The sequence below is a fragment of the Drosophila bipectinata genome, chromosome 3L (genome assembly GCF_030179905.1).
Source record: "Drosophila bipectinata strain 14024-0381.07 chromosome 3L, DbipHiC1v2, whole genome shotgun sequence".
Lineage (NCBI taxonomy): Eukaryota > Metazoa > Arthropoda > Insecta > Diptera > Drosophilidae > Drosophila > Drosophila bipectinata.
The window spans coordinates 20690284-20718067 of NC_091738.1; the positions used below are offsets into that span (position 1 = coordinate 20690284).

Genomic DNA, 27784 nt, shown 5'->3' on the forward strand with positions numbered 1-27784 from the left:
ATGCGGAATAAATAGCGCCATCAGATAATACAAATTAAAAATGTTTTAATAATATTATGGAGTGCAAATGGATGGCATTTGGCGAGTAATACTCGTATGTTCTTTGCTGTGGAGAGCCTTTGGTGGAGATTTTTGGGAATTAGTTAGGCTGCAACTGGGTTTTTCTCTGTTACCTGCAGCTTAGCCGAAAAGCAAAACTTTGGCACGACTCTTGCCCTTTGTTCAGTTAACTTGGCTCAACTTACTAACCAACTGGCTACCGAAACTTGGGCCGCTTTCATGGGCATCGCATTGTTTGGGCGGCTGTCAATCATCTCAGTCACAAATAGCTGGGGCACTTAAAGCAGCCAAAAACCACTGGGCACAGGCAATGGCAATGGCAGGAACTTCCTAACAAACACTTCATGCAGAAGGTGGGTGGGAATGTCGGTTCTCAATTTCCAGCCCCCCTCCAATGCCAAAACCTTGAAACAATGTCAAAAGAAAGTTCCTACAAAGGGCAACTTGTCACAAATTGCGCATACGCCGCGTTGTCAACAACTTGGCAACAAACTCGAGCTCGAACTCGAACCATAAAACCAAAGTCAAGTTCCGTTAGCTTCTCGACGCCCTTATGGTAAATTTGCGCCATTGTTTCGCCTTCGACACATTTGATGAGCACTTCTTGGGGGGCACTCGGGGCCTGAAATTGAAAACTTTACAAATTCAGGTTGGGTCACGCTCAATACTTACTTATTGCAAATGCAAAATGCCCTTTCCGCCGAGTAATAATACAAGGAGCGAGGCAAAGAAAAGAAGCCGCCGAGCGGGCCATAAAGTTAAATTGAACATAATTTAATTTGGCTGTGAACCGCAAAAGTTTTGCGTTTTTAATTAAACAAACAGCAACAGTGAAGGAATCAAAGAGCAAAAACTGTGGGAAGACCTTTCAATGCTTTTGCTTACACCACTACCCACCCACTGAACTCCATTCCATTCCCTCCCGGACCCAGTCCCACTCCCACTCCGATTCCCATTTAGGGCCATGGTATTCTCTTTACCCATCGCTTCACTTGTTTTCCGTGTGGGCCAGGCCCAAGGCTTCCAACATAAATCATGCTCGGCGTTGAAATTTTGAAAAATATTTTTGCAGCGATAACTTTGCATTGTTGGTATCGGTCTGGTGGCTGGTGTAGTTGTTGCTGTTGTCATTGCGATAATTAATCAACATGGCGGCATAGTCCTAGGCGCTGGCATTATCAATTACGAGATGATAAATTGTACACCAAAGAGTTCTTTCTTTAATAAAATTTATGATGCAATTGTTAAGAATCGGATAAATAATTTCAATGAATTTCCCGGGTCCAGAAAAAAGAGTATTAAAATGCCATTAATATTGGAATAATTATTTATGTAGGGTTGACGGCACCCTTAAAGTTCATTGACCACTCCAAATACCAATTAGTGATTGTGGCCAATGTTTACCACTCATCCCCGAGAAATCCAATTTATTGCGACACAAAAACCCAGCCATAATCCCGACTATATGTCAACGCGGGCCCTTAATCAGTTATTACTGAATATACAACACACCAGCCGGCCAGCGTCCTGCAATTATACCTATTGGTGTATGTTTTCTGCATCGGACTTGCTGTAAAGCTGCGAAATTGTTTCTCATAAAAATAACAATTGAGAAATTAGTTGGAAGGGGCGAGGAGCAGCAGGAGAGACTCGGTTGATATCAAACAACATGCCTTTTGTTTTCCAGTCGAACTTAATTGCACTGTGGCAGACGACTGCAGGAGGATAGTTCTCAGGACGTTGGCCAGCACCAGGACCCGGACCCCGACAAGGACCCTGTCCAGGACCCAGACCAGAACCGACCAAATCGAGGCTCTGGAAAAGCGACAGCAACAGAAGAAAATATAAATTGCATGCGAGAAGGGCAGCCATTACCTGATGCACACAATTACAGACACAGATACAAACACAGATACAGATACAGCTGCACAGCACAAACACAAAGCAAAATAAGGATGCCAGTGCAACTCTCAGTTTGTTATAGAGATGAACACAATTCGGCAAGGGAAAGAAAATATTTTATTAATGTTTGCAATGAGCTATCTGCTAAAAACTGCGATGCTGCTGATAAAGTAATAAATATATTAGTTAATCTTGAAGAAAAAAAATTATTTTCTTCATATTATATTTTTAAAGAAATGATTATGAAGTTATATAATTTACGGCTTGCATTTAAATTTGGAGTTCTTAAACTTCTCCTTATTATTACTGAGTATATATTATTCAGCCTTTAAAAAAATTCCTGTTAAAGCTTATAATAATTTTTATTGGAAGGGACATATACTACATTGGGTAGGAAATAAATATCTTAATCGTACAACCCTTTCATACGAAACAATAAAATAAAATTCACATACCAAATACTTATTGTTTTTAATACCTGAAGGCTTCATTTAAGTATTAAGTAATCCATACTATGCAATATTTTATTAGTATGTAAATAATATGTAATAACCCAATGCAATATAAAATAAAGACAAATATCGTAAGCATTCTCCGCTCTCAGACTTTTAAAAAATTTTCGGAGAATGGTAACCCAACCCAGAAGCATATAGAAGTTTTTGCCATCGCCAGTCCTGTGGCAGGATAACATGCTGCGCTGTGTGTGAGTTGTCTTTTGTGTGTAATTAAACAGTGCTGTTGGCATGAAATAAAATATAAGCACAGGCAGTCAACAACAAGGACCCGACGAGGATAGAAGGGTCGAAAGTGGAGGGGGCATCGCCATCGGAGGGGCCAGGGGTATTCGGGATGGGTACTGGGCTTGGAGGCTAGGAGGGTTGCGGAAACGTACAAAGCATAGCATGAAATTTTCTTGTCTTGGCATCCTGTCGCCGGATATGTTGCCTCAATATGGCCGCCGGATGAATGATGCGTGCACATACAGATACAGATATATAAGTATATATGTATGTGGGTATATAGTTACAAATACGGACAGGGATATGCTTCAGTACAAAAGCCGAAGATACATCCTACAGCTGAGCACCAGGACAATGGATATTTTATTGAATTGTGCCTTTGGAAATGCGTTCTATTCGGATTCCGAGTTGTTTAAAATTTTAGCTATAAAGTATTTCTTAGGCCATTAGTTTGACACTTGAAAATTTAGTGCGCAACAAGGTTCGAATTCCATTGACCTCCCCTGCAGGATAGGGGAGTTCCTGGGTGCAGTTTGTTTTCTGCTCGGCAATGGCATCCGACTGTTGCCAAATGTATTGGAAATAAAAATTGACAAAATGGTAAACAATAAAGTTCACCAAGCAGTGTACTAATTCAGGCATACTTCCTGGCCGACCTCTGACTTGTGTGCCTGGGAAACTTCTCAGTTGAATTAATGTTGGTGTTTCATGAAATTCTAATTACAAGCAACAAACAAGTTGCATTGTTAACCGCAACCAAATGGCAAGCACAACAACTTCAGGTCCTTCATTAACAGGATGCAATTTGGCGGCCGTTAAACGAAAGCTAAGCGGATTTTGAGAGTCGAACGCTAAGGACCTCTGAACGCTGCAGTTGGAGAAAGATTTGACGGGATTTTTCTGTGAAAAAAGAAAATAAATATCATATAAAAATAATATTTATCAGATATATAAGCCCAAACGAGTATAGTTTATTAGAAAGTTTAATATTTGTAATAATTATAATGTAATACTTAATGTCTCAGTGCCGTTTCTAAACGGGAGCATCTCCATGATTGTTTCGAGTGTTATTCCTTTCTGGATGCTCCCGTCTGCCGTCCTAAAACTAAGTACATGTTGGCTGGTATTTAATTACCTGCGGTCGAGCTATAACTTATGCCGTCCACCAAATGTGTTGCATTATTTTGCACCTTTTGTTCCTGCCCCCCGACGGGGAAAAGCGGATCTGGCGCAGTCGTGGAAATTGCATGCAATTTTCTGCAGCTTGTGCGAAAATTGATAATAATATTAAAGTTTCTTCGCAGCAGCAAAGTACGGGTAACAGCTCGAAGAACAAGCCGTGTTCCTCAGGTTGGAATACAGGTTGCCCGGCCCCCAGGCAAAGTAGTAGGAAATTAAAATACTCTACTTGGCCACTTGCGAGCAAACATCCTTGAGCCAATTGCCCAACATTTGGGGGGAAGTTGAGTTTTGTAAATTGATAACTTTAGCTGTTAGTCGCTGGATAGACAATGCCGGATCCAGGGGATTACTTACTCATCACAAATACATTAAGTTAACCGACATGCTCACCCAGCTTTTAGGGTAAAATCCTTTTTTGTTCTTATGCCGCCGCCGCGCCCTGGAAAATTGCTGGGAAACTTTTATTATTCTCGCATGTCGTCGACGGCTTTTCCGGAGGGGGTCGAAAGGGGTCGCCTGATTGCAAAATAAATGCAAAAGCAAATGCATTTAAAAAGTTTTCGAAAAACTTCTTGCAATGGCAGCAGCATCGCAACATTTTCCAAAATCGTTTCACGCATTTAATGCGAGTCGAAAAAACCAATCAACTCGCTTTGTGGGGCACATTAAAATGAGTTTTGTGCCATAGGTTAGTGTGCAGAGAGTAATAAAATGTAGCCCTCGAACGCTTACATGCCAACATCAATATCACGGCGTTATTAGATAAAATAAAACTATTCCCAAATAAAACTCCCCCACTCTGTTTTAGTTTTATGCATTTTTGTAGCCAAAAGTGTGAGCACACTTTTTGCCACACTGCTGCCTAGTATTCGTGTTGCTGCTGCAGCTATTTTGTTTTAGTTGGCAATTAAAACCGATTTCCGAAATTTGCCGGGAGCTCTACACTATATTTTACCCTCCGCCCCCACGCCCCACGCCGGCTGTCGTAAAAGTCACGCGCCATAAAACTGACAGCTGTTAAAATGTTGTATGATTTCGGGGGGTAAGTGTGAAGTGACTGGAGGGCCGGGAGGAATGCGGATCCTGACGGATATTGGTGCGGTGGGGGCCTCTGTTTCCCTGGGAGCGGAATTGCGGTTGCTTTGATGAGTTAATGTGCTATTAAGTGCACAGCCCCTCCTCGAATCCGCCATTGTCTGAAGGGCACTTGACGGGAAAACTAAAGATAAAGATAGAGAGCGGTTAAATAAGTCATCGGAACCGAAACGGTCGTCTATTTAGGTAAATTGTAGCCATTAACTTTAGTTGGACAAAGCCAACAAAACGGCATCCTGGTATTTAAGACTAGGTTTATGTCCATCAATCGCCGCATCCAATATCCGTAACAAGTTTTGTGGCATGTGTGATATTTTGACAATGGCCTCAATCATTCTGCGCTGTCGCATATGCAACACAAATCCGTTCAATATCCGGGCATCCGGGTGACGGGAGTGAAAATGGAGCACACAGAATTTTAGTCATTATGTATGGCCATTTCCGCATCATTTTCATTTTGATTTTTGTTTTCGTTCATGGAGAAATTTTAAAGGGAAGGGGGTGTGCATATTGATGTGGCATCATTCTGCATTTCGGGATTGCATAATTTTTGGCATCGCGGTTGAGTTTTAATGTGGCCTCGCCCGGCCGCAGGACACAGCTGCCAGGACACATGGCAAATGCTTTATGTAAATATCTGTAAAAATTGTAATTATTATGAAGAGAGCTTGACGGTCCGAGGGGCGTATGATTGACGAAGCGAAATAGCTGTCGCAGCTAAAGCTTTTGAGAAGTTTGTCGTTCATTCGATTTAATGGTAAGCCAAGGAACAACCCAGACCCAGCAGGATCCAGCACCAAGACTAATTTATTAGGGCCACGTGTAATACTGGCAATTATTGAAAGCGTGAGACAAATAAAAATATATGGCGAAATCTATAGGAAAGACAAATGTGTGTTTATAGGTGGGGCTCGGTCCTGGTGTGTGTCGGCTTGTGTGTGCGAACAAATTGCAGTTGCCCGGCACGTTCGTGGCCAACAAATCACAAGCAATTATAGAAATTTAAGAAGAAATAGCCGGCCCCGTGGATCCCGGGGACCAGCAGCTGCCGCTGACGCAGGACACGAACATAAAACTTGAGACTTGGCCGAGTATTTGTTTAGTCGCTGGCCGGACGACTAAATCGAAAATGTTTACAGATAAACGTTAAATATAACGTGACAGCCGATGGCCCACAACGATAGCCAGACCGAAAATTGTATTTGCCGAGAATTCAGGCCGCCGATTAGCGAGACATTGTCCGGCAGAATGTCGGCCTTTCAAAGGATATGACAGGACGCCCTTGCGGACAGGGGCTACACTCGTAAGCACTTTATTGTTAAATGTACATGAGCGATTATCGCCGTGTTCTACATATTTGTGTTCATTACAAGAGATTAGTGTCCCAGCAATCGCTCTGTAATCCGCCATGTACACGGATGGGTGTCGGTCGATCTGTGGGTCGGTGGGTCGGAGATTGGTGCCGCGCCCTATAAACTCCATTAATTTGCATAATTGCACTCAAGCATGTTTAATTTGTATTTATTGCATTATTACGCATATCAACGGACCGCGAATCCAACGACAACCGCCGAAATGGGCACTGGCCGCAGTTGCAAATGCAGTCCAGGCGTGCATCTGGATGATGCATCCACGGAATGATGATGATAACGATAATGACGGCCTGGTCGGATGCCAACTATGCGGTGCAAATTGCCGCATCTGTTGGCAGGTCCTGAAATATCCTATCTGCATTTCATTGCTCACAAAGGCAATAAGTCCTGTCTAGTTTTCCTTTCTCCTGACAATGAAACCTTTTCAATTATATGATAGCTTGCAGAGCAATAATTAATTAAGCCAGCCCACAACTATCTTTCCATTTTATCTCCTCGCCGGCTGACCACCTTTGTTGGCCAACAATGTGTGGGTATTTATTTATGGCCTTTGGCTAGGCAGGACTAAGGCAACCTGGGGCAACAAGTGGCCGATACAGATGCACATACAATTCCTGTTAATTATTTAATTAAAACTTTTATCTGCTCCCGCACACGCACTCCTGCACCGGAATCCGAGCCTCGGGCGAAAGAGGTTCGGGCTGTTAGGGCTTAGTTCCAATCCAAACTTCCCGAAACTTGCCAGGCAAATAGTTTTCTTCAGCAGGATAAACGGAAAGTTTTTATCAAGTTGCTGCAATGGAAATTGCAATTGTTGTGTATATTTAGATTTCGCCCGCTTACAAGCCACTCCATTGAGGTCCTATGTACCTAGCAGAGCGGCGCTTCGGTAATTAACATCACGGAGGGCTCTAGATGGATGTGCATGATTTATCTTGGAGCGTTTTAAAACACACTCAGGAGGTTCATTAATTCTCACACACGCAGATTACTCATACGCAACTTTTATCCGTCTGAAGTGAGCAATTAAAAGCTCATTAGCATTTAAATTTTCACACCCGGAGATGCGAAAAACTCATCCGAGCAAATCCCCCTGAGACTCGACTAGCTGACTAGAAGATATATTTTTTTCCACCCCCTTCCCCGAATAAACAGTGTTCTTTCGGCTGGGGAACGGGGAATTTCTCACGCCGCATGTAGCCGCAGCGAAGTTTTTATTAAATTCCCTCCTTTGCCGCCCCGAGTTGCAACAATCAATTACGTGGCCGCCTTTCCCGGCCCGGCCGACATTTATGGTTTTTGTTTGGCGGCCAAAGTGCAAAAGCCCCCGCAACTGGCATAACAGGGAAAGCAAAAGTTATTTTTTTATTATAATATTTTTCAAAGGTGGCCAGGCCGAAAAATGATTGCAAGAGTTAAAATTAAAAGCAAATGTAAAATCATATTTCTATGTGTAAACTTTTGCCAAGGCCTCAAGGTCCTTGCCAGCTATCCAACCATCCGACCATCCAGCCTGCCAGCCGCCAGCCCGCTTGCCGAGTGAAACAAAAGTTTTTTAATAAAATGTTTGCCTTTCCACAGTTCAAAACTTTATTGAGTGCGGCGGAGCTGCAGGTGCCCCGGCTTCATTCCTATGGCAACAGTTCCTGGAAAAAAAACGGGCCGATTCGCAGGAGCCACAGTTACAATAACAGAGCACACAACACGGAGTGCGGCAAAACATTGGCAATAGGCTATCCGAGAGGTAATCGAGTATGAAAATTGGAATTCAAGTGCCAGCCCAGCCACCCACTCATATAGAAGAACTATTGCAGGGGCCTCGACTTTATTTTAGACTTTATTTTACAGAGAGGAATTTACAGAGGTCAGTCTTTCAAAGTCTTGTAAATATTTTCTACTTTAAATTTTATATTTATTCAAGTTTCTAAATATTCAACCATTTCTAATCGAGAATTGTATTCCCTGAGCATTCGCCAAAAGGCAATTGAAGCCATTGTTTTCGGGTTTACGGCGACGGTGCGTATGCGTGTTATTGCCGCAGTATCGTCTTGCCACAAACTGAGGCATCTCAAGAAAACTAAACAAGAAGGCCCGCGGCGCAAATTTTGAAGTTGCCATTGTCAATCGCAGACACCCGCAAAGTTCATTTAATTTTATCATCGATTTACGAAACTCGATAAAAATCTTTTGGCTCGCACTCGAGGGCCAAGGCGTAGATTGAAAATTTATTACATTTTTATTGCTTTGATGTGCGCGATAATCGAAAATTTATTTAAAAGTGAGCTCGGGAGATAAAAAGTGCTGCCAGGTTCACAAGTCGGCGGGCCGGACGACCGCAGGGCCGGTCTCGATGGCAGGGGCGTGGCGTTTGATTTGTGGCCATAACCGCAACGGAATTCCGACCGCAGCCGTAAACTAGGAACGTAAAGATACAGATAGAGGTATCTTATACAAGCAGCTTTGCATGCATAATTAACAGGCCGGGCGCCAGGCGCCAAGCACCAGGCAAAGGGTGAAAAAAGGTAACCCGAAGGGCCGTCCAGAAAATGAAAAGGAAAACTTTGACCCACAATGGCTATTGAGCTTGTGGGTGGTCCAACTTACTCGTAATTGTAATTTCGAAGCAATTTCCCGGCAGTCTTTATAATTAGTTTCAGATAGCAGGCCGAGTGCCGTGTGCCGTGTGCCATGTGCAGAGTTATGCCTGAATTTCTTTCGGAAATATCTACCAATATTTCGGAAAATGTAATCGGAGGGAATTTTTGGCAGGCCACCGCCTTTCCCCAGTGCTACGGGCAAAAGTTTGCTATTCAAACATTTGTGTTAAACTGTAGGTAACCAACTGCAAATAAGTTGGCCAACAAACGACGGGGCCGGGTCTATGTGTTGGCGAGAGTTAACGTTGTAAGCCGCTTATGCTGAGCCAGAAATTTTTTGTGTTTGTTTTGAGAATTTAAGCCGCAAAATGGCGCATGTGTGTGAGCATTATAAAAATATACAGCCGTTCGGCTGAACAGCTCTGAAACTATGCTGATCCTTTTGCCCACAGGACACCAAGCTGGGGTGGCCATGCCAGAGCGGGTGGGGGGTGCAAAGCAGACTGAAGATTGAAAGCATTGCGCATCCGCCGTGTGGGCCAGGCGGAGAATCGCAGTTCGAGGGCGCTCGTTAGGGAAAAGTATGCAATTATTACGAGATGTTTATGGCATTCATTAAATAAATATTATAATTTCAGGCATTCACTCGGCATTACTGTGAATTGCATCTCGCATATTAAATATGCTCCATAGCATTTGAATTATTAATTACTATTTAAATAAAGCAGCAAAAGTTAAATTGAGAGCGTTTTCATTTAAATAAATATAAATATGAAAATAAATATAAATACAAATACAAATAAGCCCAAATGGTCTCTGCATAATGCGCTGGCAACAGTTGCTCCGATTCCAATTGTTTAAATTAAGTATTGGGGTGTTCCAGCTAATGATTTCGGTGCGAAATCACTTTCCCTCCGAATTAATTACATCAGCCGATATTGGTATGCATTATAATTTCAATTAAATAGACGCACTTCGGGGAGAAATTCAATGTCGTAACATATGCGATTAATTACAACTTTTATTTGTTTTGGTGGAAAAACGAGCTGGCCTTTTCTGTTTTCATTTCCCGTTTCCCCGTTTCCAGTTGAAACAGTGACAACAGCTGCCGGTTTGGGCAAATAAAAATAAAGCATTTAAATGCATGACATCGAATGGAAATTGACACATTCAATTTGGCATCAATTTAGCCGGCCAGCTGCAACAAATTGCCAAGAGATTTACAAAGCCGGCAGCTGCCAAGCAGGATGCCCTATCGCATCCAGTTTTCGTGTTTCAGGCACCCCGTGCCCCATGCCCCATGGCCCATCATCATCTGCATCTGCATCCGGATCTATAGTGGCCGTGTCTGAACTTTGCTTTTGCTGCAATTTAAGTTTTGACTAGCTCGTCTTGATTTCATTTTCAAGTTATTCCACTCCCCATCCCAAACCCCGTCCGAAACACCCCATCAAATGCAAAAAGTTTGCTAATGCTGCTGCCCCTGCAAGTTTGATGGCTCCGCTCCGCTCCGGCAAAAGTCAATCGGCAAATGCATTTCTGATATCAAACATGGACTATTTCAGACCTATCTGCATAACCCGCTCTTATTTCAATTCCGAAAACTAGAAAGTTGCAATTAAAACTTCTTTGGCTCCGTTTTACAAGCGCATTAATTCTGTGCAACGCATAACTAATGATTTAATTTGTTCTGCCCGCTGGCCTGTGTTCTCCGGGGGATTTAACATTTTTTCAGACCCCCGAGCAGAGCCTGGGACCTGGCAGTGCAATCCCCGGATCCTGGGCCTGTTTTGCCATCATTAGCAACTTAAAAATGATTATTTGCAATGCAAATTCCTTGCATTCCTTCTAGCTCCCTCTGACAGGCTGGCTGGATGGCAGAAGCGGAGTCTAGAGAATATGAAATGTTTGCCATCTGCATGAGAAATGCAGCAATTATCCTGGTCTCTGGTCTCCGAGCCAGAAAGAGTTCGAAATTAAAGCTCTTGCCGGAATTGAAAATGAATATGGGTCAGGACAAATTTTATGAAGCTGCCAACAAAGGATGATGTTTGTCGGAGAAATGGAACAGAATATCCATAGATCCTGGCCAAGTGCTCTGTGCTCTCCACACCTTCCGAGGTGCTAAATATTCGCACACTCGTGCCCGCTCACAACAACCTGTCCCCAGATGATCTCAAGGCTAACTTTTACCATAAGCGTAATAATGACCGGGCCATAATAGACAGCAACTAGACGCAATACCCACAAAAATTGAAATACAGCTCCCAGTGCACACATTTTCCTCTCGGACAGCTGGGGGAGCCTGGGAAATGGGAGATGGTTGGCTGTTTTCATGCTTTTCCCGCCTTTCTCTAGTATTCTTCACTGCCTACATCGCGGGGCTGCGAGTCGCCCATAATGTCATTTAATTAAACGCCAGAGAGCAGTTGCCAGGACCTCCTGGCCGGGACCCTTGGCTGTTGTTTGCTGTGTTTGCTCTGCTACTTGTATTTTTTCGGCCAGGTTTGTTCATTTTTTTGTTACTTGTGCGCGGGGTCAGCGGGGGCAGCTAAACGGTTAACCAAAGTTAGCGGGAATTCAGCAGCGCCCCATAATTTGGCCAAAAGCGAGCTGAAGCTAAAAGCCGAACCTGAAAGCTGAACGCCGAAGCCGAGGCCAAGGACGAGCAATTTATGTTCATTTGCATAGATATTAAAAATTGTTAGGAAGTCATTAGTAGGCATCAGTCAAATGACGCAGCCTGCATATAAATTAAGCATAATTTTATTAGGCACACTCCCGGGGAAGGTCACCCACTTGACAAATGTCCGCGGGGCCAGCTCGAACATTAACCAAAAAAGCCAGCAAAAAAGGAGGCAACTTGGCCTGAAAAACGTGTGCTCGTTGTCGTATTAATTATTAGTTTTAATTGCGTTTTGTTTGCCCAGCCGGTGCAGAATTCTAGAGTGAGGCTTACATTCAACCACCGAATCAAGGTTTTGACCCTCAGCTGACAACTAGCTGAAAAATCTGACCAAAACGGCAAATCCCTAAAAACAGTGGCTCATTCGGTTGTATAAATTAAAATATTTTAAAAATGTCACATCGCTTTTAAATGAGTTTTCTTGGAATTTAACAGTTTTTGCGGAAAGTTAATATATTTTTAATTATGTTTCGAAACGACCCCCCCGGAAATATTTGGGATACATGCCACTGGTCGCACTGGACACATATCCTTGTGTGACTTGGCCTTTTCGGACAAGGACGCCAGCTCGAATAACCCCAAAAATTGTGTGCAATTAAATACTTTAAACCATAATGTATTTTTCACAAGTTGAGCAATGTTGACCATTTGGTTGCGGATGTGGTTGATGCCCCTATTCCGGACCATGCCCGTATCCAGACGCCCCTACCCCGCCGGGCTCCAGTGTAAATTACATGCACAAGAGGCCAACAAAGAAAACTCATTTGTATTCCGAGACCCGAGGTCTTCCAGCTTAACCCCAACACTGACCAACAGGCCCACCCACCCACTGGCTGACCATCGCCCGCAAGTCAAAAGCTTAACCGCAGGCAATTTTATTATTTTTTTTCCTACTTCTTGGTTTTTGCTTTTATTTTTGTTTGTTTTAAACAAAATAAAAAAAATACACATCCAGAGAGATAACTAATTCGAGTTGCGTCTGCTATTAGCTTATCAAAATTTTAATTGCATTTTTTTCGGTTTTTTGTGCTCCTTTGAGATTTGCCCGCGCGGCTTATCTATTTATTATACTCGGCGAATGTGGTGTGGATTTGTTTGGCCGCCAGTTGTTCGATACATTCCGGCTCTGTTCTTTTTTGGCCGTATTCGCCCGGGAGACTTGGCGTCGTCATAGCCAGCTGGCTCACGTTCGCCGGGAAACTGGAAACTCCTCGCCGACTGTTCGCTGGCCCTCCGGTACTCCCACTTCCGTTTCCGGCTGCGTCCGCACTGCTCGGAGCTGCGATATTAAATGGTGCGCGTAATTAGATTTTAAATTTATTGTTTTGTGTGCTGGTATTTATTTTGTCTGCCTTGGTGTGCATAACAATGCAATGGCTGCAATAAATAAATAAACAAAAACGTGAATGTGAATCCAATGGGTCTGCCCTCTGCCCGATGGCCCCTGCTATTTCTGTTTACTGTTTTCTGTTTCGAATTCGGTTTCTCTTTTTGTTGGGATAGCTGGGCCTCCGGGGGAATAAGGCAACCTATTCCCAGAACAGGATGATCTACGGACGGAGTGGCGCCGAGCCAAAAATAAATTGAATTTGGCAATTGATTACACCTGATTGATGCTGATGCCGCCTGCCGCTGCCCGCCGAAGGCCTTAAGTCCACCGCAGACATGTGCAGATTTAAGAGTTAATCATGGTGCACACTCCACCTGCTGCTTGCAAAATCGGTATCCCCTTTCCGACTAATTTATGGCTCATCTTTGCCAAGCTTGCGCCGCAAAATGCGGCCATCCAGCGACCGATCCATGCAGTGTCATCCAAACCGCAGACAAGTGTCACCGCAGACAAGATACTGGGGCACGGATGTGCAGCCACTGGCTGTGGAAAAGTGGCAGGCAGATGGACAGACAGGTTGCCTAGAGATGGCCTTAAATTGATTTATAATTATTTGAAATTATCAACGAAAGTGAAAGTTATATTAAATGTAACCTAAATGAAATCTTGGTTCTTGGGATGGACATTGTACAATTTCCGTAAAATCTTATCAAGTTTTAATGAAACTTTTTTAGAATCTGTATAATTTAAAATGTTTTTATTATATATTTATATAATAAAAATAGAAGCTTATTTAATTTTAATTTATTAACAAAACCATCTTCTCAACACCCATCCCTAGACAGATCCTGAAATCTGCATAAATTTTTGGGGGGAAGGCCGCGTGAGTAATGAGCGCTTAATAAGGCGCCATTGGCATATTTTAAAGCTCCGGATGGAGGACAGTGTATGTTTCATAATTTACATATTGCAAAAATATTTGCGCTCATTAAATATGCACAGAATAAATGTGAGCGTGCCACTGCAGTAGAAATTGTTGTTCTATAAATCAAGGCTTTTAAACACGCCACTGGGTCTACTGTTGCTGCTGCTGCTGCTGGTGACGAGTTGTCGCAGCAGCCAGCGGCCATATCAACTGGCATATCCTGTAAAAGGAATTACGAAATGGACTGTGTGGGTGTGTGGGTGGTGCGAGGTCCTCGACCATCTGGCCTTTCTTGTTTACACATGTTCAGAACGCAAATGAGCCGTAAAGCGCTGATAATGCAACAAACTGACAATTGGCGACTCAACACATTTGTCGCTGTGCCACCAGGTGCTTAAGCCTATACTTATTTATATTAAAATTAGGTTTCATGTTTCTCTTATAGATACTCCTCTAAAAGATACCTTTATCGTTTGACTTATAACCAGTATCGTGCATCTCACAGCATTTCTGGGGCGATGGAGTCATTTCGCCTTTAAACTCCAACTGACTGAATGTCTACATCCTGTGAACCTGCCTTTGTCCTGTCAGCGGCATTTTAAAAAAATATGCCAATAACAAGGCCAACAACACAAATGATGCGTTTCCTTTCAGTCGTGAATCAAAATGAGCTGCCAGGCCGCACGCCTGGCTGCCAGGAGATAGCTCATCCGTATCAGCAAGGGGCCGGCCACGCCCCTTTTGGACAATGGACAATGGCGCGAAATGTGTAACGGAAACCACAGCTGAGTGCACGGCATCGCCAGGATTGAGTCCAAGTCCGGTCTTCGGGCAAACGACTGGAATCGGAATTCGAACCCGGATCCGGGTGCCGGCTCAATAATGCAGACAATAAAATTTTAACGTAAATGTTGCGTAATTAAATGTGTTGGCCGCTGCCGTGCGGCGTAAAACGAGATTGAGATTGTTTTTTCTTGGTTCCGACTGACAAACAAGAGGAAGGATACACATGCCTGTCGGTGGTAAGAATCCTTTCGAAGATCAGGCTGCATAACTCCAGAACGTATTCAGGTTAATGGAAAGATGTTCGGATGATAAGTAACTTTAAAGGGGGTGCTTACTCAGCAGTATGGGAAAGGTGCTTTAAGAGAATATATCAAGAAAACAACCTTGCTCCACCAAATACCCTTTAATAAGCCACTATTTTCCGCTTTTGTTAATTATTAATCAACCACACCATTCGGTATTCACACTTCAAGCTCATCTCATCGCGAATTAAAGGTCCTGCCGCCTAAGTCTGTCCTATCAGACTGGTGACCACAGAATGCTCTGCGGTCGCCAGTCGAATTCCAGTGGCGGAGCCTCCATCCTATCTATTAAACCATCAAAACTTCGACCGCTTATTAATGTGCGCCCATCAGCGCCAAAGTGTGGTCATATTTCAAATGTGGTCCGAAGGGGGAGGGGGAATAGCCATGGCATTCCGAGGCAGTTGCTCGGCGAGTCGCGATGAGGCAAGTGAACTTTCTAAACCGCTGCACTCGGCTCCTGTTGTGTCTCATTATGACGGTGACCCAGGTCTGCGGGATCACGTGGTTCTACTACAACCCCTCGAAAGGGCGCTTTCGAATATCCACGACCCTGAAATTATACTCATACTTCATAATTCTCTGCAAATCGAGTTTTTGGTTTCTAATATTGGTTCTAAGTTTGAAAGATTTTTTTCACGGCCAGACTACGCAGAACATGTTCTTCATACCAATTGTATTTTTATCGTGGTGGAACATAATCGTCTTGGATTGTGGAGGGATGGTGCGACAAATGAACAAAATACTTGCCGTGCAATATAAATTGTCGGCACTGGCAAGGAACCCGAATGTGTTCCGGCTAAGAGACCTCATGTTCCTAATCTTTGCCATTCAAAACGTAATTCGATCCCTTTGTCTACAAGGAAGTGAGATAAGATTTTTAAAGGAAGAAAAAGTACTTATGATCATGATCCTCGGGATATCCCTGACTTATCAGCTTCAGGTGACCATCAATATATGCCTATATGTGGTGCTGATCGCTTTTTATAATCAACTGCATCGGTGCACGAAGAGGATATCGAATGATGTTGTAACTCTGAGAAACTCCCAAGTGCTGGAAATCGGTCAAATTTTGACTCTCGTGGAACAACTTAAGAAATCTACTGAAGGAGTAATTCAACTAAGGCTGAAGCTGATTGAAATCACCACGAAGTTGATGAAAATTTTTGAATTCCATTGGCTATGTTTGCTGATTTATGGGTTTCTACATTTCGCAGCATTCGTAGACGTACACCAGAACAAATACTACACCCTTGCAATTTGTACTTTGTATTTAACGTACAACTTTACAGTGCTGAAGGTCCTGACCTTTGAATCGCGGACCTCCAGAAGTTTCTCCCATTTTCACTTGACCAACTACCACCATGGATTCGACGCAACGGTGAGTAGAGGTCAGTTTTATGGAAAACTTTATGAGTTCTCCCCTTTAATTTGACAGATTGAGGACTTGCAACTTCTGGATGTATGGAAGCCTATTAGGATATCCTTCTATGGCATTGATCTGGACATGAAACTTCTTTTGAAACTTTTGTCCCTCGCAGGCTTTGCACTTTTTTTCACGATTCAAAGCTTCGCCCATCGACATCTCAAAAATACTCTTATCTGAGCGACTTCTATAATTCTCCTCTGCCATTTTACTGTCAAATTAAATACGCAAAGGCATTGTCTCAATTCCGATACTGTCTCATTGGCTATTATTAGCATTTTGGGTTGTCATGATAGCGCTACTGTTGTGCTCCGATGTCAATTGCACGAGTCAAAGACTGCCTCATAGATGACTTTCGAGATACTTTGCCGGCAATTACGTAGCCGTTTCATTGTTCCTCCAGCTCCGACAAGCTTCATAATATTTTCACTTTTATGGCAGGCGACATAAAAGACGACAGCTCCCGCAATAGCAACAACATCATCATTATCAACACCATCAGAGACCGGAGAATTTCATTCTACCTTCCGCCTCCAGCCGCGTCCAGAACCTCCCCTTGGCCGTCCCTCAATTGTCGTAAAATCATAGAATAAAAAAAAAACGCAACCAGCAGAGAGGAAAAGTGTGAGTGCGTAAATTTCTCTCTGGACTATGGGTCCTTCGTCCTGGAGTCGCTCAAGTGTCCTTCCATTCTATGTCATAAAATTAACGCTTTATATGAACGAAAGCATAAGGCGCTCGATTTTTATCACCAAGGCCAACAAGATGGCCATGAAAGAGTACGGAGCCAGAAGCTACACAGGAAACAAAAACGTTTAAAATGTATTTTTTGTAAATTTTATTTTAACAAAATAATATGTATGGGTTTTGACACAAATAAGTTTTTTTGTTGCTTAGAAAAGGGCTTGTATCTTTACAACTAATTAACGGTACAGAAAAATTGTTTAGAATTACCATAATTTACCATACCATTTACCATAATGAAACAAAACAATTTTACATAACATAACTTTTTTATTTCTAAATTTCAAAATACAAATATAATATAATATATTTTATAAATGATATACATTTAAATAAAAAATAAAAAGCTCAAATTATAAATAAACTAATTACTTTATATTAATACATAATAAATATTTTTTGACAGTAAAAATGTGCCAGAAAACCGATAATCTTTTTAACAGTCTATATGTGAAGTTGAAGAATTCTAAAGTTCTCTCAAAGATAAATATTTTCTGCTCTATAAAATATTTAATATCATTATAATTTAGCAGTAATCAAAAGCAGTTAAAATAAGAAAACAACATGGAGGTCTTTTAAGGCGGATTTCGATTGATAAAAGACCATCGAAGCTATATTAAATGTTCCAACAACATCTCAACTAGTGTTTTGACCCAAACCAATCTAGCAGAAATTGTAATATTATTATAATAAATAAAAACTTTAATACAAAATAAAATAATTTTTTCGCTGTGTCAGAAGATAAGAAAACTCTATAGGCCATAAAAAGTTTAGAGTTGAATTAGAAAACAGGGATCCTGGAGGCGATGAGTGGCCCGAAGAGATGGCCCGGGAACGAGTGCCTAATTATTTACGTGCAATGAAAGTTATGAATTAGGGCCAGGCAGTGGCGGATCTGATGGGATCAGAGCCACATTGATTTCCCACCAAAAATTCATTGCTCTGCCTTTCCTGTCTGGGCGTTGTCAGTCTGGTTTTTTAGTCAGGCCCCTATACACAGTCTCGTGTTGTATATTTGTGTATAAGCGTGATTCAAAGTGCTCTGAAATTTCAATAGCGTCCAGTGGTATCCAGACGTGTTAAAAATTGTACCCAGTAAACTACACAATATTGGCCAACCAAACCGACCCAACATGCTCACGGTTAAGCAGGCCGAACTGAAGACGACGGACTGCGAGACGGAGACGCTGCCGGATTCGCGGTCCAGTTCCAGCCAGGAGCTAAAGAACCTGGAGGAAATGGACGAAATGGGGAAGCCCCTCAAGGAGATCGTCGACTTGCGCTTCAAGCATCCGCTGGAGCACACATGGACGCTCTGGTATCTGGAGAACGATCGTACTAAGTCCTGGGAGGATATGCAGAACGAGATCACCAGCTTCGACATGGTCGAGGATTTCTGGAGCCTTTACAACCACATCAAGCCTCCATCGGACATCATGATAGGCAGCGATTACTCATTGTTCAAGAAGGGCATCCAGTGAGTACATGGTATTCTCCTACGGACTTCGGGTTACCAATTCTGTTGCCACTTTTCAGACCTATGTGGGAGGATGAAGCCAACAAGTTCGGCGGTCGCTGGGTCATCAATATGGGGCGTGGCCCCAAATGGGACGTCGACAGGACTTGGCTGGATGTGGTGAGTAGCCGGCGGAGATTTGTGTCCGTTGGCTGTCGCATCGGCTCGAAAGCCCCCTCCAATCTTGCAATCTCCAACCTCCATTTCCCTTTTCCTATTTCCGTTCCCTGACAGCTACTCATACTGATTGGCGAGGCCTTTGACCACGGTGAAGAAGTCTGCGGCGCTGTTATCAACTTGCGTGGCAAGAGCAACAAAATTTGTACGTATTATACTCGGAGAAATATTACGTTTTCCATAATAATTATATAGAATATTTCTTTTTTTAAAATAGAAGTTAGCAAGCTTAAAATTAAATTGTATTCTTAAAGGTTTCAAATATTAAGAATTAATATAAAAGCATTAAGTTACGAATTAACCATTATAATCATGAATAGCATTAGAGCATATTATGCATTGAAATTATTCAGTTAAAGAATCTTACCAATAAAGCTTAATTTAATTTTAATTTAAAGCTTAAGTTTACAGCTTTTATACTTTAAAGATATCATTAGAAAATAGTTATAGCAAATAATCAACTTTTCAAGAGCTTAAAGAATTGACTCTTAAAAAAGAATTGGAAAACCCACCCAGAGGCCAATATTTTTTTCCAATTTTTATTTTTGAGTGCAGACTAACCAAAAGAACTAGTGGCCTTTGAGCCGCGCCATGACAACTTCTAACTTCTGACTCATAACTCCATGACCCAACACACCCCCTATACTCCTACAACCCAGCTGAACCCTACTTTACTCCCAACAGCAATTTGGACCGCCAACGGGCACAACGAGCCGGCCGTCATGGAGATTGGACTGAAGCTGCGCGACCTGCTCGCCCTTCCGCCCCACCAGCTGCAGTACCAGCTGCACAAGGACTCAATGTCCAAGCAGGGATCGGTGGTCAAAGCGGTTTACTCCATATAAGCCGCCTCGGACCCTGATGCCACTCCGTCCCGAAAACCAACCAACCAACGCATTTTCCATGCCTGCCGCCTCCAGTTGCTGTTTTCAGCGCGTGTATTCCAAAAACGTAAAAAAAACGAGCCCCGATCTAGGACGGGTTTTTATGAATTTGACCATGTTAAAAAATTGCAAAGAAACCTGCAAATGTATTATGTTCTATGGGAGAATCATAAGTGAGGTTTGGTTTTTGTTGTCCATATTCCTGGGGCTATCAATTGGGACTTTTGCTTCAACTCAAAAATGTATAATAAATTGTGTTCTATTTTGCATTACCTATTACCAGTAGGTAAAGAAAGCTAATATTAAGCTTTAGATGGTATTGACTTAAAATACTACTTTTGTGGGCTAATGGTGACCCCAAGGAGTTGATTTTATGCCTCTGGCGGGCCGAGATACTTTACGCTTCAGGAAATGTTATGCAAACATATGCCGCACCAGAGCGCAAATAAAATGGTTTATATACACTTACAGCTTTGTACTTTTAGCCGGGCAAACTAACTGTACAAACTGGCTAGAAGTGCACAGTGACTGCAAAAGATAAACGTCCACTTGGCGCGCTTGGCCGGCCGAGCGAAAAACAAAAGACCAAAGAACCAGAGGACCAAAGGACCAGGAACCGAAAAGGGTCAACAATGGCGGATTGTCCGTGTCCACAGGCGAGCTTTGGCCGGATCCGGTGTATCTGGTCCTGGCGTCGAGGGGCTAGAATTGCAAAACTGAAAACTGAAAACCGAAAACTGGAGACAATTGAATTTTGATGAAAGGCCCAAAAGCGGTGCAAGGAGGGCAAGCATTAAAATTCATGCCAAGTGCTTCGAGTTGGAGTTGCACCCTTAAAGAGGCCAGAAAGTAGCGCCTCAATCAACATTCAAATGCCGTTGGCAGCGGCACGTGCATCGGTGGCATCAACTTCATTATTATGGCCAACTTTAAGCTGACAAAACTCATCTTCTATCCCGGAGTCGTTGGCTGCATTTTATGGGCCCCGGGCGGTGGCGGCTTACACGGGAGCTGTTAAACCGAAACCGCATCAAAACCGCACACGTCCCACATGGCATGGCATGCAGCTGCTCTCTCACCTGCCGCCACACCACCTGCATCCGTGCACCTTTGACATATTGCCAGGGCGAGACCCGACTCCTTTGGCCCGGTAGGATGCGCCGCAAACTTTTTGCCTCCAGATGAAAATTTACAAATTAGTTGCTCTAAACGTGACATCCAGCTTGTTGTTGCCACTTTCTGTGGCATCTAAAATTGGAGTAATATTTTTATCTTTTTGTTCTCTAGCCATGCCAGTAACATTTCAATTTAATTAGCAAATTAATTAATAATTTTGTCATTAGTGGATGGGTTTTTGGTGGAATGTACTTATCTCTTTCATGGACTTTATAGTTGGTGATTCAATCAGATTAGAGGTATATCATTCTCATGCTTTGTATGAATTACTTGATTATATGTAGATATTAAAAATATTTATCTATGAATTGCATTTAAAATTAGTAGAAAATAAAATACACTGGGTTGGATGGCTGCCAAGTATATTAACTCATTTATAGACTAGAGTATATCCATCATCGCATCGCCCGCTTCCTGTGCGATTCCCATGCATATATCAACATTTTTCATATGGCTAACAGAAACCACACTGAGCTCTAGCTTTGGTTTTTATGGCCACACCAGCTGGACAAGCACTAGGACAGCACCACCCACTGGAACCCACCGCTCCACCCACCTCCTATTCAGCTTTTGTTTATTCTGTGTATTGTCGAGACCCGCGCGTTCGCTGGTTTCAGCTTTTGGTTTGGTCTCGTTTCGATCTTTTTCTCTTTTGGCAAAACAACACTACACAACATAAAAATAAATTGCACTTCTGACACTTGAATACAGTCGAGGAGTTGGAGAAGTAGTGGAGTGGCGGAGTCGTATATACATACATACATAAGTGGGAGTTGGGAGGCAAATCCAGAGATCCAGAGATCCTGGAAACTGGCAACTGGAGGGCAGCTGCTACTGTTTGGGCAGCGACACATGATTAAGTGGAGTTTGCGGTTGGCTTTGTTCGGGGAATACGCATGTAAATCTATTTGGGTATACATTATCGTCGTCCAGTTGAAGCTTAACTTTTATCATATAATAAAATGTAATTTTCCAACTCGTAACTCTCTGGTAATTAGAATTTATAGCGAACTTAATCGCTTCTGAAGGGAAGCGTGTCGGCTGGGTGTATCAGCCTTTTATTTCATTAATTTGGCCAAGAACAGAATATTATGAGCCAACTTGCAGCAATTTTTACAAATATATGGTCTCGTCCCGCAAAGAAAAAAAGAAGACGGGACCAGACCGCACCTATGCGGAGCATTTGAAATGAAATATTAATTTGAGAAATTCCAAAAAAGCACGACGCTTCATATTTCTTTGCACAAATTTTTATTATAAATTAATAAGAATTTATGACGCTGGTTGAAATGAAAACGAAGCCCTTAACCACACGGCGGCAGATATATTTTAGACCTTCAAAGAAACCGAAACCCGAAGACAGCCAGACGACGGCCAAGATATTTGTCTACAAATATTATTGCTATTCGAAATGTGTAGTAGCTGCTGCTGCGCCCTTGGGTTCGTTTTGGCAAAAAATTCCAGGCTAGCAAATATGCAGGTCGGAATGCCTCCGCACTCGGCACCAATGGTAATGGCAATGGTACAGATACAGGCCAGTTTCTTGGTCTTTTCAGCCAGGCCTACCCTACCAGGTCTTCCGCCCTATCGCCCCTCCAGATAATTCTTAATATTTCGCTTCATAAATATGTAAATAAATGCCAGCACGGCGGCACGAAGGAAAGACAAAAGAAATCTTGGCCAACTCGACTCCTGTATTTTGCTTGACCATTTCCCAGAAAACGGGACCCAACCAAGACGTTCGTGTGATAGAAACTATAAAGGAATCCCACAAAAACCGCACGGAACTCACAACGGGATATTAAGCACAAAGTTGGTCACAAAGATTTCGGATGGAGCCAACTTAATGAAATAAAGCACTCGCTTAGCTCGCACACATATTCGAGGACCCCTGCCCCAATCCCAGACCCAGGCCCGGCCCAGACCCATTTCCAGGATCGGAGCCAAAAACCTTAACCTAAAGCATAAGAAGTCAGTCATGAAAAGCGTACGTGAGCAATGAAAAAGTCGCAAACACTTTATTATACGTTACAGGAGGGAGGATAGGATGGAGGGATTGGATTTTCCGTGGCTTCGGCTGCTCTGAGTTTCTGGTATGGTGTGGCAGCCACATCAAAATGCTACGCGCTGCGTATACGTAATAAGTCCTATGTAGATGCAGTCACCCACTCACCCATTACTCATACGCCGCGTCATTGTGCCGCAGTCAGATAAAGACCGAGACCGAAAACCGAAAGCTGAGAACGAAAGACAAAAGACGGCCGCAGGATAGTGGAAAGGAACAGGGGAGACAGGGACAGGAAAGACAGTCCAGGATAGCACAGTCAGGACACCAGCAGAAGGACACCAAGGACGATGGCATTGCACATAATGGCCGGCTCCGTGCTGCCCGGTGCGTGAGCAAGGTATTTTGGTATTTTAAACATGTGCCCGCTGGCTAATGCATAGTTTATGGCCATCTGGGCCTAGGGCCCAAAGTGTTGGTCAAATTTGGCCAGCGATTTGAGCGTTCTCACGAGGCGGATGTGGGCCAAAATGCTCCGAGGCTATTAAATCGAGCCAACAATCAACTGAAATGGTGTCAGATAAGAGTCAACAAAGAGATGGATTTTACTTTCAATTTAATTATGATTAAAATATTAATAAATATGAATAGAATTTAATTTTATAGGTGTAAATTATTTAAGACTTTCCAAACATTGAGCAACTAAATTCCCAATATATATGATATGTTTTTAGTTCATTATCATTTCAGTTTGGTAAGAATCAGTTTTCCAATTTATTGGTCATAAATCAAAGCATTTGTATAATTCAATTCTATCTGAAATTATAGTTATATATATTATGGCTATATATTAGAAAAATATTTTATAATTTATTAAACCAAGTTATTTCTTTCAAAAATTGATATCCAAATTTTCAAAATATATTGTCATTTAATATCTTAACATTTATTACCTAAGACATAATTACCCATTCTTAAAGAAGATTTTTATCAACTTTTAGAGTATAGGCTAGTTATTCAAAAGATTCTAATTGAGAAACTTGGCCAGTTATTATTTGTGGCAAGCAATAAGCCGAAAACCAGAGAAACTTATGTCCACTTCCTCAGAAAGGTGCAAAACTTTCGCCCGAGGCGCCCTTTTAATTTCACACACAATCAATTTGTGTTTATTAGCTCATTATAAACATTTGAGAGCCGAGGCGAGGACTTGGCAGTCCCAGCACGTGGGTCGTATACTTAATTTGCTTAGTCAACGAAGCAAATCATTGACCAAGAGGCCACCGACTCCAAGGACGCTGGACGTTGGCTCCTCGAGAGTTGGCAGGACGTGCGTGAAGTGGTTAAGGATTTATGGAGGGGCTCAGACAAATTTTATAATTTGTATCGAAAGTGGCGACGAAAGGGAAACTACAAAGTGCACTAATTTGAGGTGTTGAAACGGCTACGGCTACGACACGGAGCAAGTCCAGAGATCCTTTGATGTGCACTCAAGGGTTGAAAGGTGGCATAATCAAATCAAGGTCCGGTCGCCCCGAAAAAGGTTTATTTGTTTTCGGCCGCCAAGACTGTTTGTTTGGTCGTTTTGCGGTCTGGGCTCCGGGGGCCAACACCTCATTTGAGATGCCGGGCACACAACTTGAACGGAATTTGCAAAATGTCTGTAAGTTGGAGCGGCTTATTAACTGTCACTTGGCACAATTTAAATAAATAATCCGTCGCGACTTTATCCTCACATACTTTTTAATAAGTATGCAAATAGCGAGTCGCGGGTATATCACTCCGCTTCGGTTCTCCGGAAAATTTCATGTAATTTGAGTTTGAGTTGCTTGTTTTTGTTTGTTATTTTCTGTTCGGGCCAAGTTGTGTCTAGACTCCAGACTCTTAAAGCGGGCACGAGATTATATGAATTTCATAATGTTCCGTCTTCGGGGTGGGGCTGGTTGTTTTGGGACGTGAGTTGCCAAAATGCTGGCTCCAAGGAAAGAGGTCATAACAGCTTGGCTCAAAATGTATTTCTTTAAACAGCAAGCCACTCTTTTGATCCTCTACAAATTTAAGTGAAATTGAAATAAAAAGGCGCTCCTAGCTGATAAACTTCATATTGTTGTCCTTATTTTCCTGACATTTGCTATTGCCAAAGCAAATTGAATTTGTTGCACTTCAGCCACGGTCACAAAGTGGCTGAAGGAGAGAAGCGCCGTGCAAAGCGTTATGAGGCAACTTGGAGGGGGCGGCAAATGGAAATGATAAAGGATTGGATGCAGGAAAAGTGCTAGCAATTTGCTGCAGCGTACTGGCGGATTGTGGCAAGGATCCCCGGGACTGTAGAATAGCCTCCGCGTGGCAGCCACTGCTGCTTTATATTAAGTTCATTACAGCGCGAGGCTGGCATAATTTTCCACCTATGCATGCCTCTTGCTTATTGCATTTTTGTGCGCATTACACACTTATAAAGTGGAAGCTTGTAAATATTCCAACCCACATCAGTATGTATGTACGGGTGTGCGTGTACAAGCCGGCGTCCCCGTCGGTCGCCGCCGACAATGGCCGCTTACTTAAGCTAAAAGCTTTTGTGTATAAATTTTAATTAAAATGCAACAATTAAATGCACAGCATTCTGGCCAGACTCCGATTCCTCTCCAGCGCCTCTGGTTCCCCTCGCTCCGGTTGTGGTTCTCGGCACCGGCTTCTGAATTCCAGATTCTGGGCGCTGGGTCCTGCCATTCTGGGCTGCCGTTTCATTTGCCGCCTTCATCGCCGCTGGCCATGCGTGTAAGTTGTATTTACAGTGGCGGCAGACGATGCATAAACCAGTGTTAAGCTCAAATTAATGACATTAATTTATGGGCACCGCCAGGACGGTTACCGGGGCTAACTACGGCTACGGTTCGGCTCATTGCGTTTTAATAAGTTAACAAAAATGTATTGCCTACTTTGCTGCGCTTGCAGCGCCCGCTAATTTGTATTTTGTAATTGAAAATGCTCACTCACAGCCACTTGGATATCGACGCAGCACACTGTAATCAGCACTACTTAAAGCCAATTAGCCGCAAATATGCCCGGTAAGCCTCGACCCCTCCATCTCCTCCTCCTAATTTCCTGGGGGATCGGGATGGCGACTGGCAGTTGGGCTGCCTCTGGTTGACTCTGTCAATGGGGCATGAAACGCGTTTTGTTCGCATTTTGTCCGCATGCCACGCCCTGTTATCCACGTTTGCGGTTTGTTTGGTTCTGCTGCAATTTTGCGATATGGCCCTCGAAGCGATTCGCTTCAGGATGCGAGTCTAGAAGAGAGAAATCGAGAGCGGATTTGAAAAGTATCGCACGTGAATGGTAGGATTTCCAGGAGTTTCCAGGCAGTTAATAAAAGTTTGTGAAGTGAGTGAATTATAACCATCATTTAATATGTTTAATATTTTGTGCTATTTAATTTGTTAAATTTTTCCCCAAAAACCTATTTTAAATATCATCCCATTTCGAGTAAACTATTTCTATTCCCATCGCTAGGGAAATCGCCAAACTGTCGAGAGTGCTGATATGTGCCTGCGTGTGTGTGTGTGTGCAAATAATTGGCAACATTTTCGCTGCCCACACACCCACACCCGCTAGGAAGGGCGACCATGGCCACGCCCCGTTGGATACCGCTGAAAATTGCACAGCGAAATGAAATTTGCAAACTCACAAAAGGTGTTGACAATTATTTGCATAACAAAGCAAATTCCGGGCCCTCCCTGGCGCCATTCTAAAAATATATATCCTGAAAAATCAACATTTGGAATTTAAGCTTGAAGCTTGCGTTTGAATTAGTTGGAGGCCTTTGGGTCGGCGGGGGCAGTACAATTTGTCGTCCGACCGAAGGTGGCGAATTCCAGATTCCATTCCACCCAGCATCCAGTAGAAACGAAGAGAAACCTTTTCAGTTTATTTGATGTTAACTAAAACAAAGCTCACATGCAGGTGGGCAGCCGGGGACCGGGGCTTCTGGAGGCCAACCACAGAGGGGTGACGCTGATTAAAGACGCCCCAAGGACCGCAAGTATAAAAATAGCCTGAAAGCCTACACCGAGATGGCCAATGGGGAGGCTATTTACAATTACACTGAGAGCTGGAATAGGGGAAACATATTCTTAGTCAGGAGGAGAGGTCCAGTAGAACTATCTGATCTGGTAAAATTATTTTTCATTGTTTTAAACATACATATAAATATATACAATATAAGATCAAAAATCAAAAACCATTTTTAAAGTTTTTGCCCATTTATAGGTAATTAAATTATTACTTACTTATTTACCTCTAATTTCCAAAAAGGAATAGATAATAATATATTATTATATTGTTTATAAAGTTTATCCCTCAGTGCTGTTGCCAAAAAAAAGCCAAGCATTGGCAGATTAATGGCGTGTAGCGTTAAGTGAATCAATTTGGTTTATGCATGGCCCAGTGGCCCAAGGATACCATCGCCTTGCGGCAAACAAAGCAGCAGGCCATGCGTGATGGCAAAGTTTTGTGCTATCTGTTAATTACATAACATTCAAAGTTATAATCTACGCCCATCATCAAAGTTACTCCAAAAATAAACTGACAGCCAGATGGTCTAATTTTTTAGGCAAGTTTCATGTTACTTTCATGCATTTTTTTGCAGAGAGCACCCCCTCCGAGATTCTTTTCCTTTTCCGAGATTTCGTTTCGGCTAATGGAAGCCACAAATTTAAGTGAGAAGTGCCCGGGGGATGGGGCGGCGGTGGGATGGCGATACGAAGCGACGTAGACTGACTACAATTTGACTTACACAACTGCCAATTTGCAGCACAAAACTATAAGGCAACACCTCCGCATCCCTTGACTCGTCGCACGTTTATGGCCACGACGAACATTTTT

General features: G+C 42.8%; 2 protein-coding genes and 1 long non-coding RNA gene across 3 annotated transcripts; 2 read left to right on the plus strand and 1 right to left on the minus strand.

Annotated features, from left to right (window-relative positions):
• Positions 1-15399: 15399 nt before the first annotated feature.
• On the plus strand, positions 15400-16952 carry Grl65a (Gustatory receptor-like 65a). Its single transcript, XM_017239791.3, has 2 exons — positions 15400-16359; positions 16417-16952. Exons 1-2 carry the CDS (start codon positions 15400-15402, stop codon positions 16582-16584), a joined length of 1128 nt encoding a protein of 375 aa, XP_017095280.2. The 3' UTR covers positions 16585-16952.
• Positions 16953-18108: 1156 nt separating this feature from the next.
• eIF4E4 (eukaryotic translation initiation factor 4E4) lies at positions 18109-20025 on the plus strand. The gene is made up of 4 exons (XM_017239799.3): positions 18109-18625; positions 18685-18784; positions 18899-18986; positions 19526-20025. Exons 1-4 carry the CDS (start codon positions 18282-18284, stop codon positions 19684-19686), a joined length of 693 nt encoding a protein of 230 aa, XP_017095288.1. The 5' UTR covers positions 18109-18281; the 3' UTR covers positions 19687-20025.
• Positions 20026-22889: 2864 nt separating this feature from the next.
• On the minus strand, positions 22890-26140 carry LOC138926402 (uncharacterized). The gene is made up of 2 exons (XR_011442912.1): positions 25898-26140; positions 22890-23471 (listed from the first exon to the last, which is right to left on the minus strand). It is a non-coding gene; the product is annotated as an uncharacterized lncRNA (long non-coding RNA).
• Between the last annotated feature and the right edge of the window lie 1644 nt (positions 26141-27784).

Coding starts and splice junctions, on each gene's coding strand:
- Grl65a (XM_017239791.3), top strand. CDS start 15,400: ATGAGGCAAGTGAACTTTCTAAACCGCTGCACTCGGCTCCTGTTGTGT. Junction 16,360..16,416: donor ACCATGGATTCGACGCAACG/GTGAGTAGAGGT, acceptor TTAATTTGACAG/ATTGAGGACTTGCAACTTCT.
- eIF4E4 (XM_017239799.3), top strand. CDS start 18,282: ATGCTCACGGTTAAGCAGGCCGAACTGAAGACGACGGACTGCGAGACG. Junction 18,785..18,898: donor ACAGGACTTGGCTGGATGTG/GTGAGTAGCCGG, acceptor GTTCCCTGACAG/CTACTCATACTGATTGGCGA. Junction 18,987..19,525: donor TGGCAAGAGCAACAAAATTT/GTACGTATTATA, acceptor TACTCCCAACAG/CAATTTGGACCGCCAACGGG.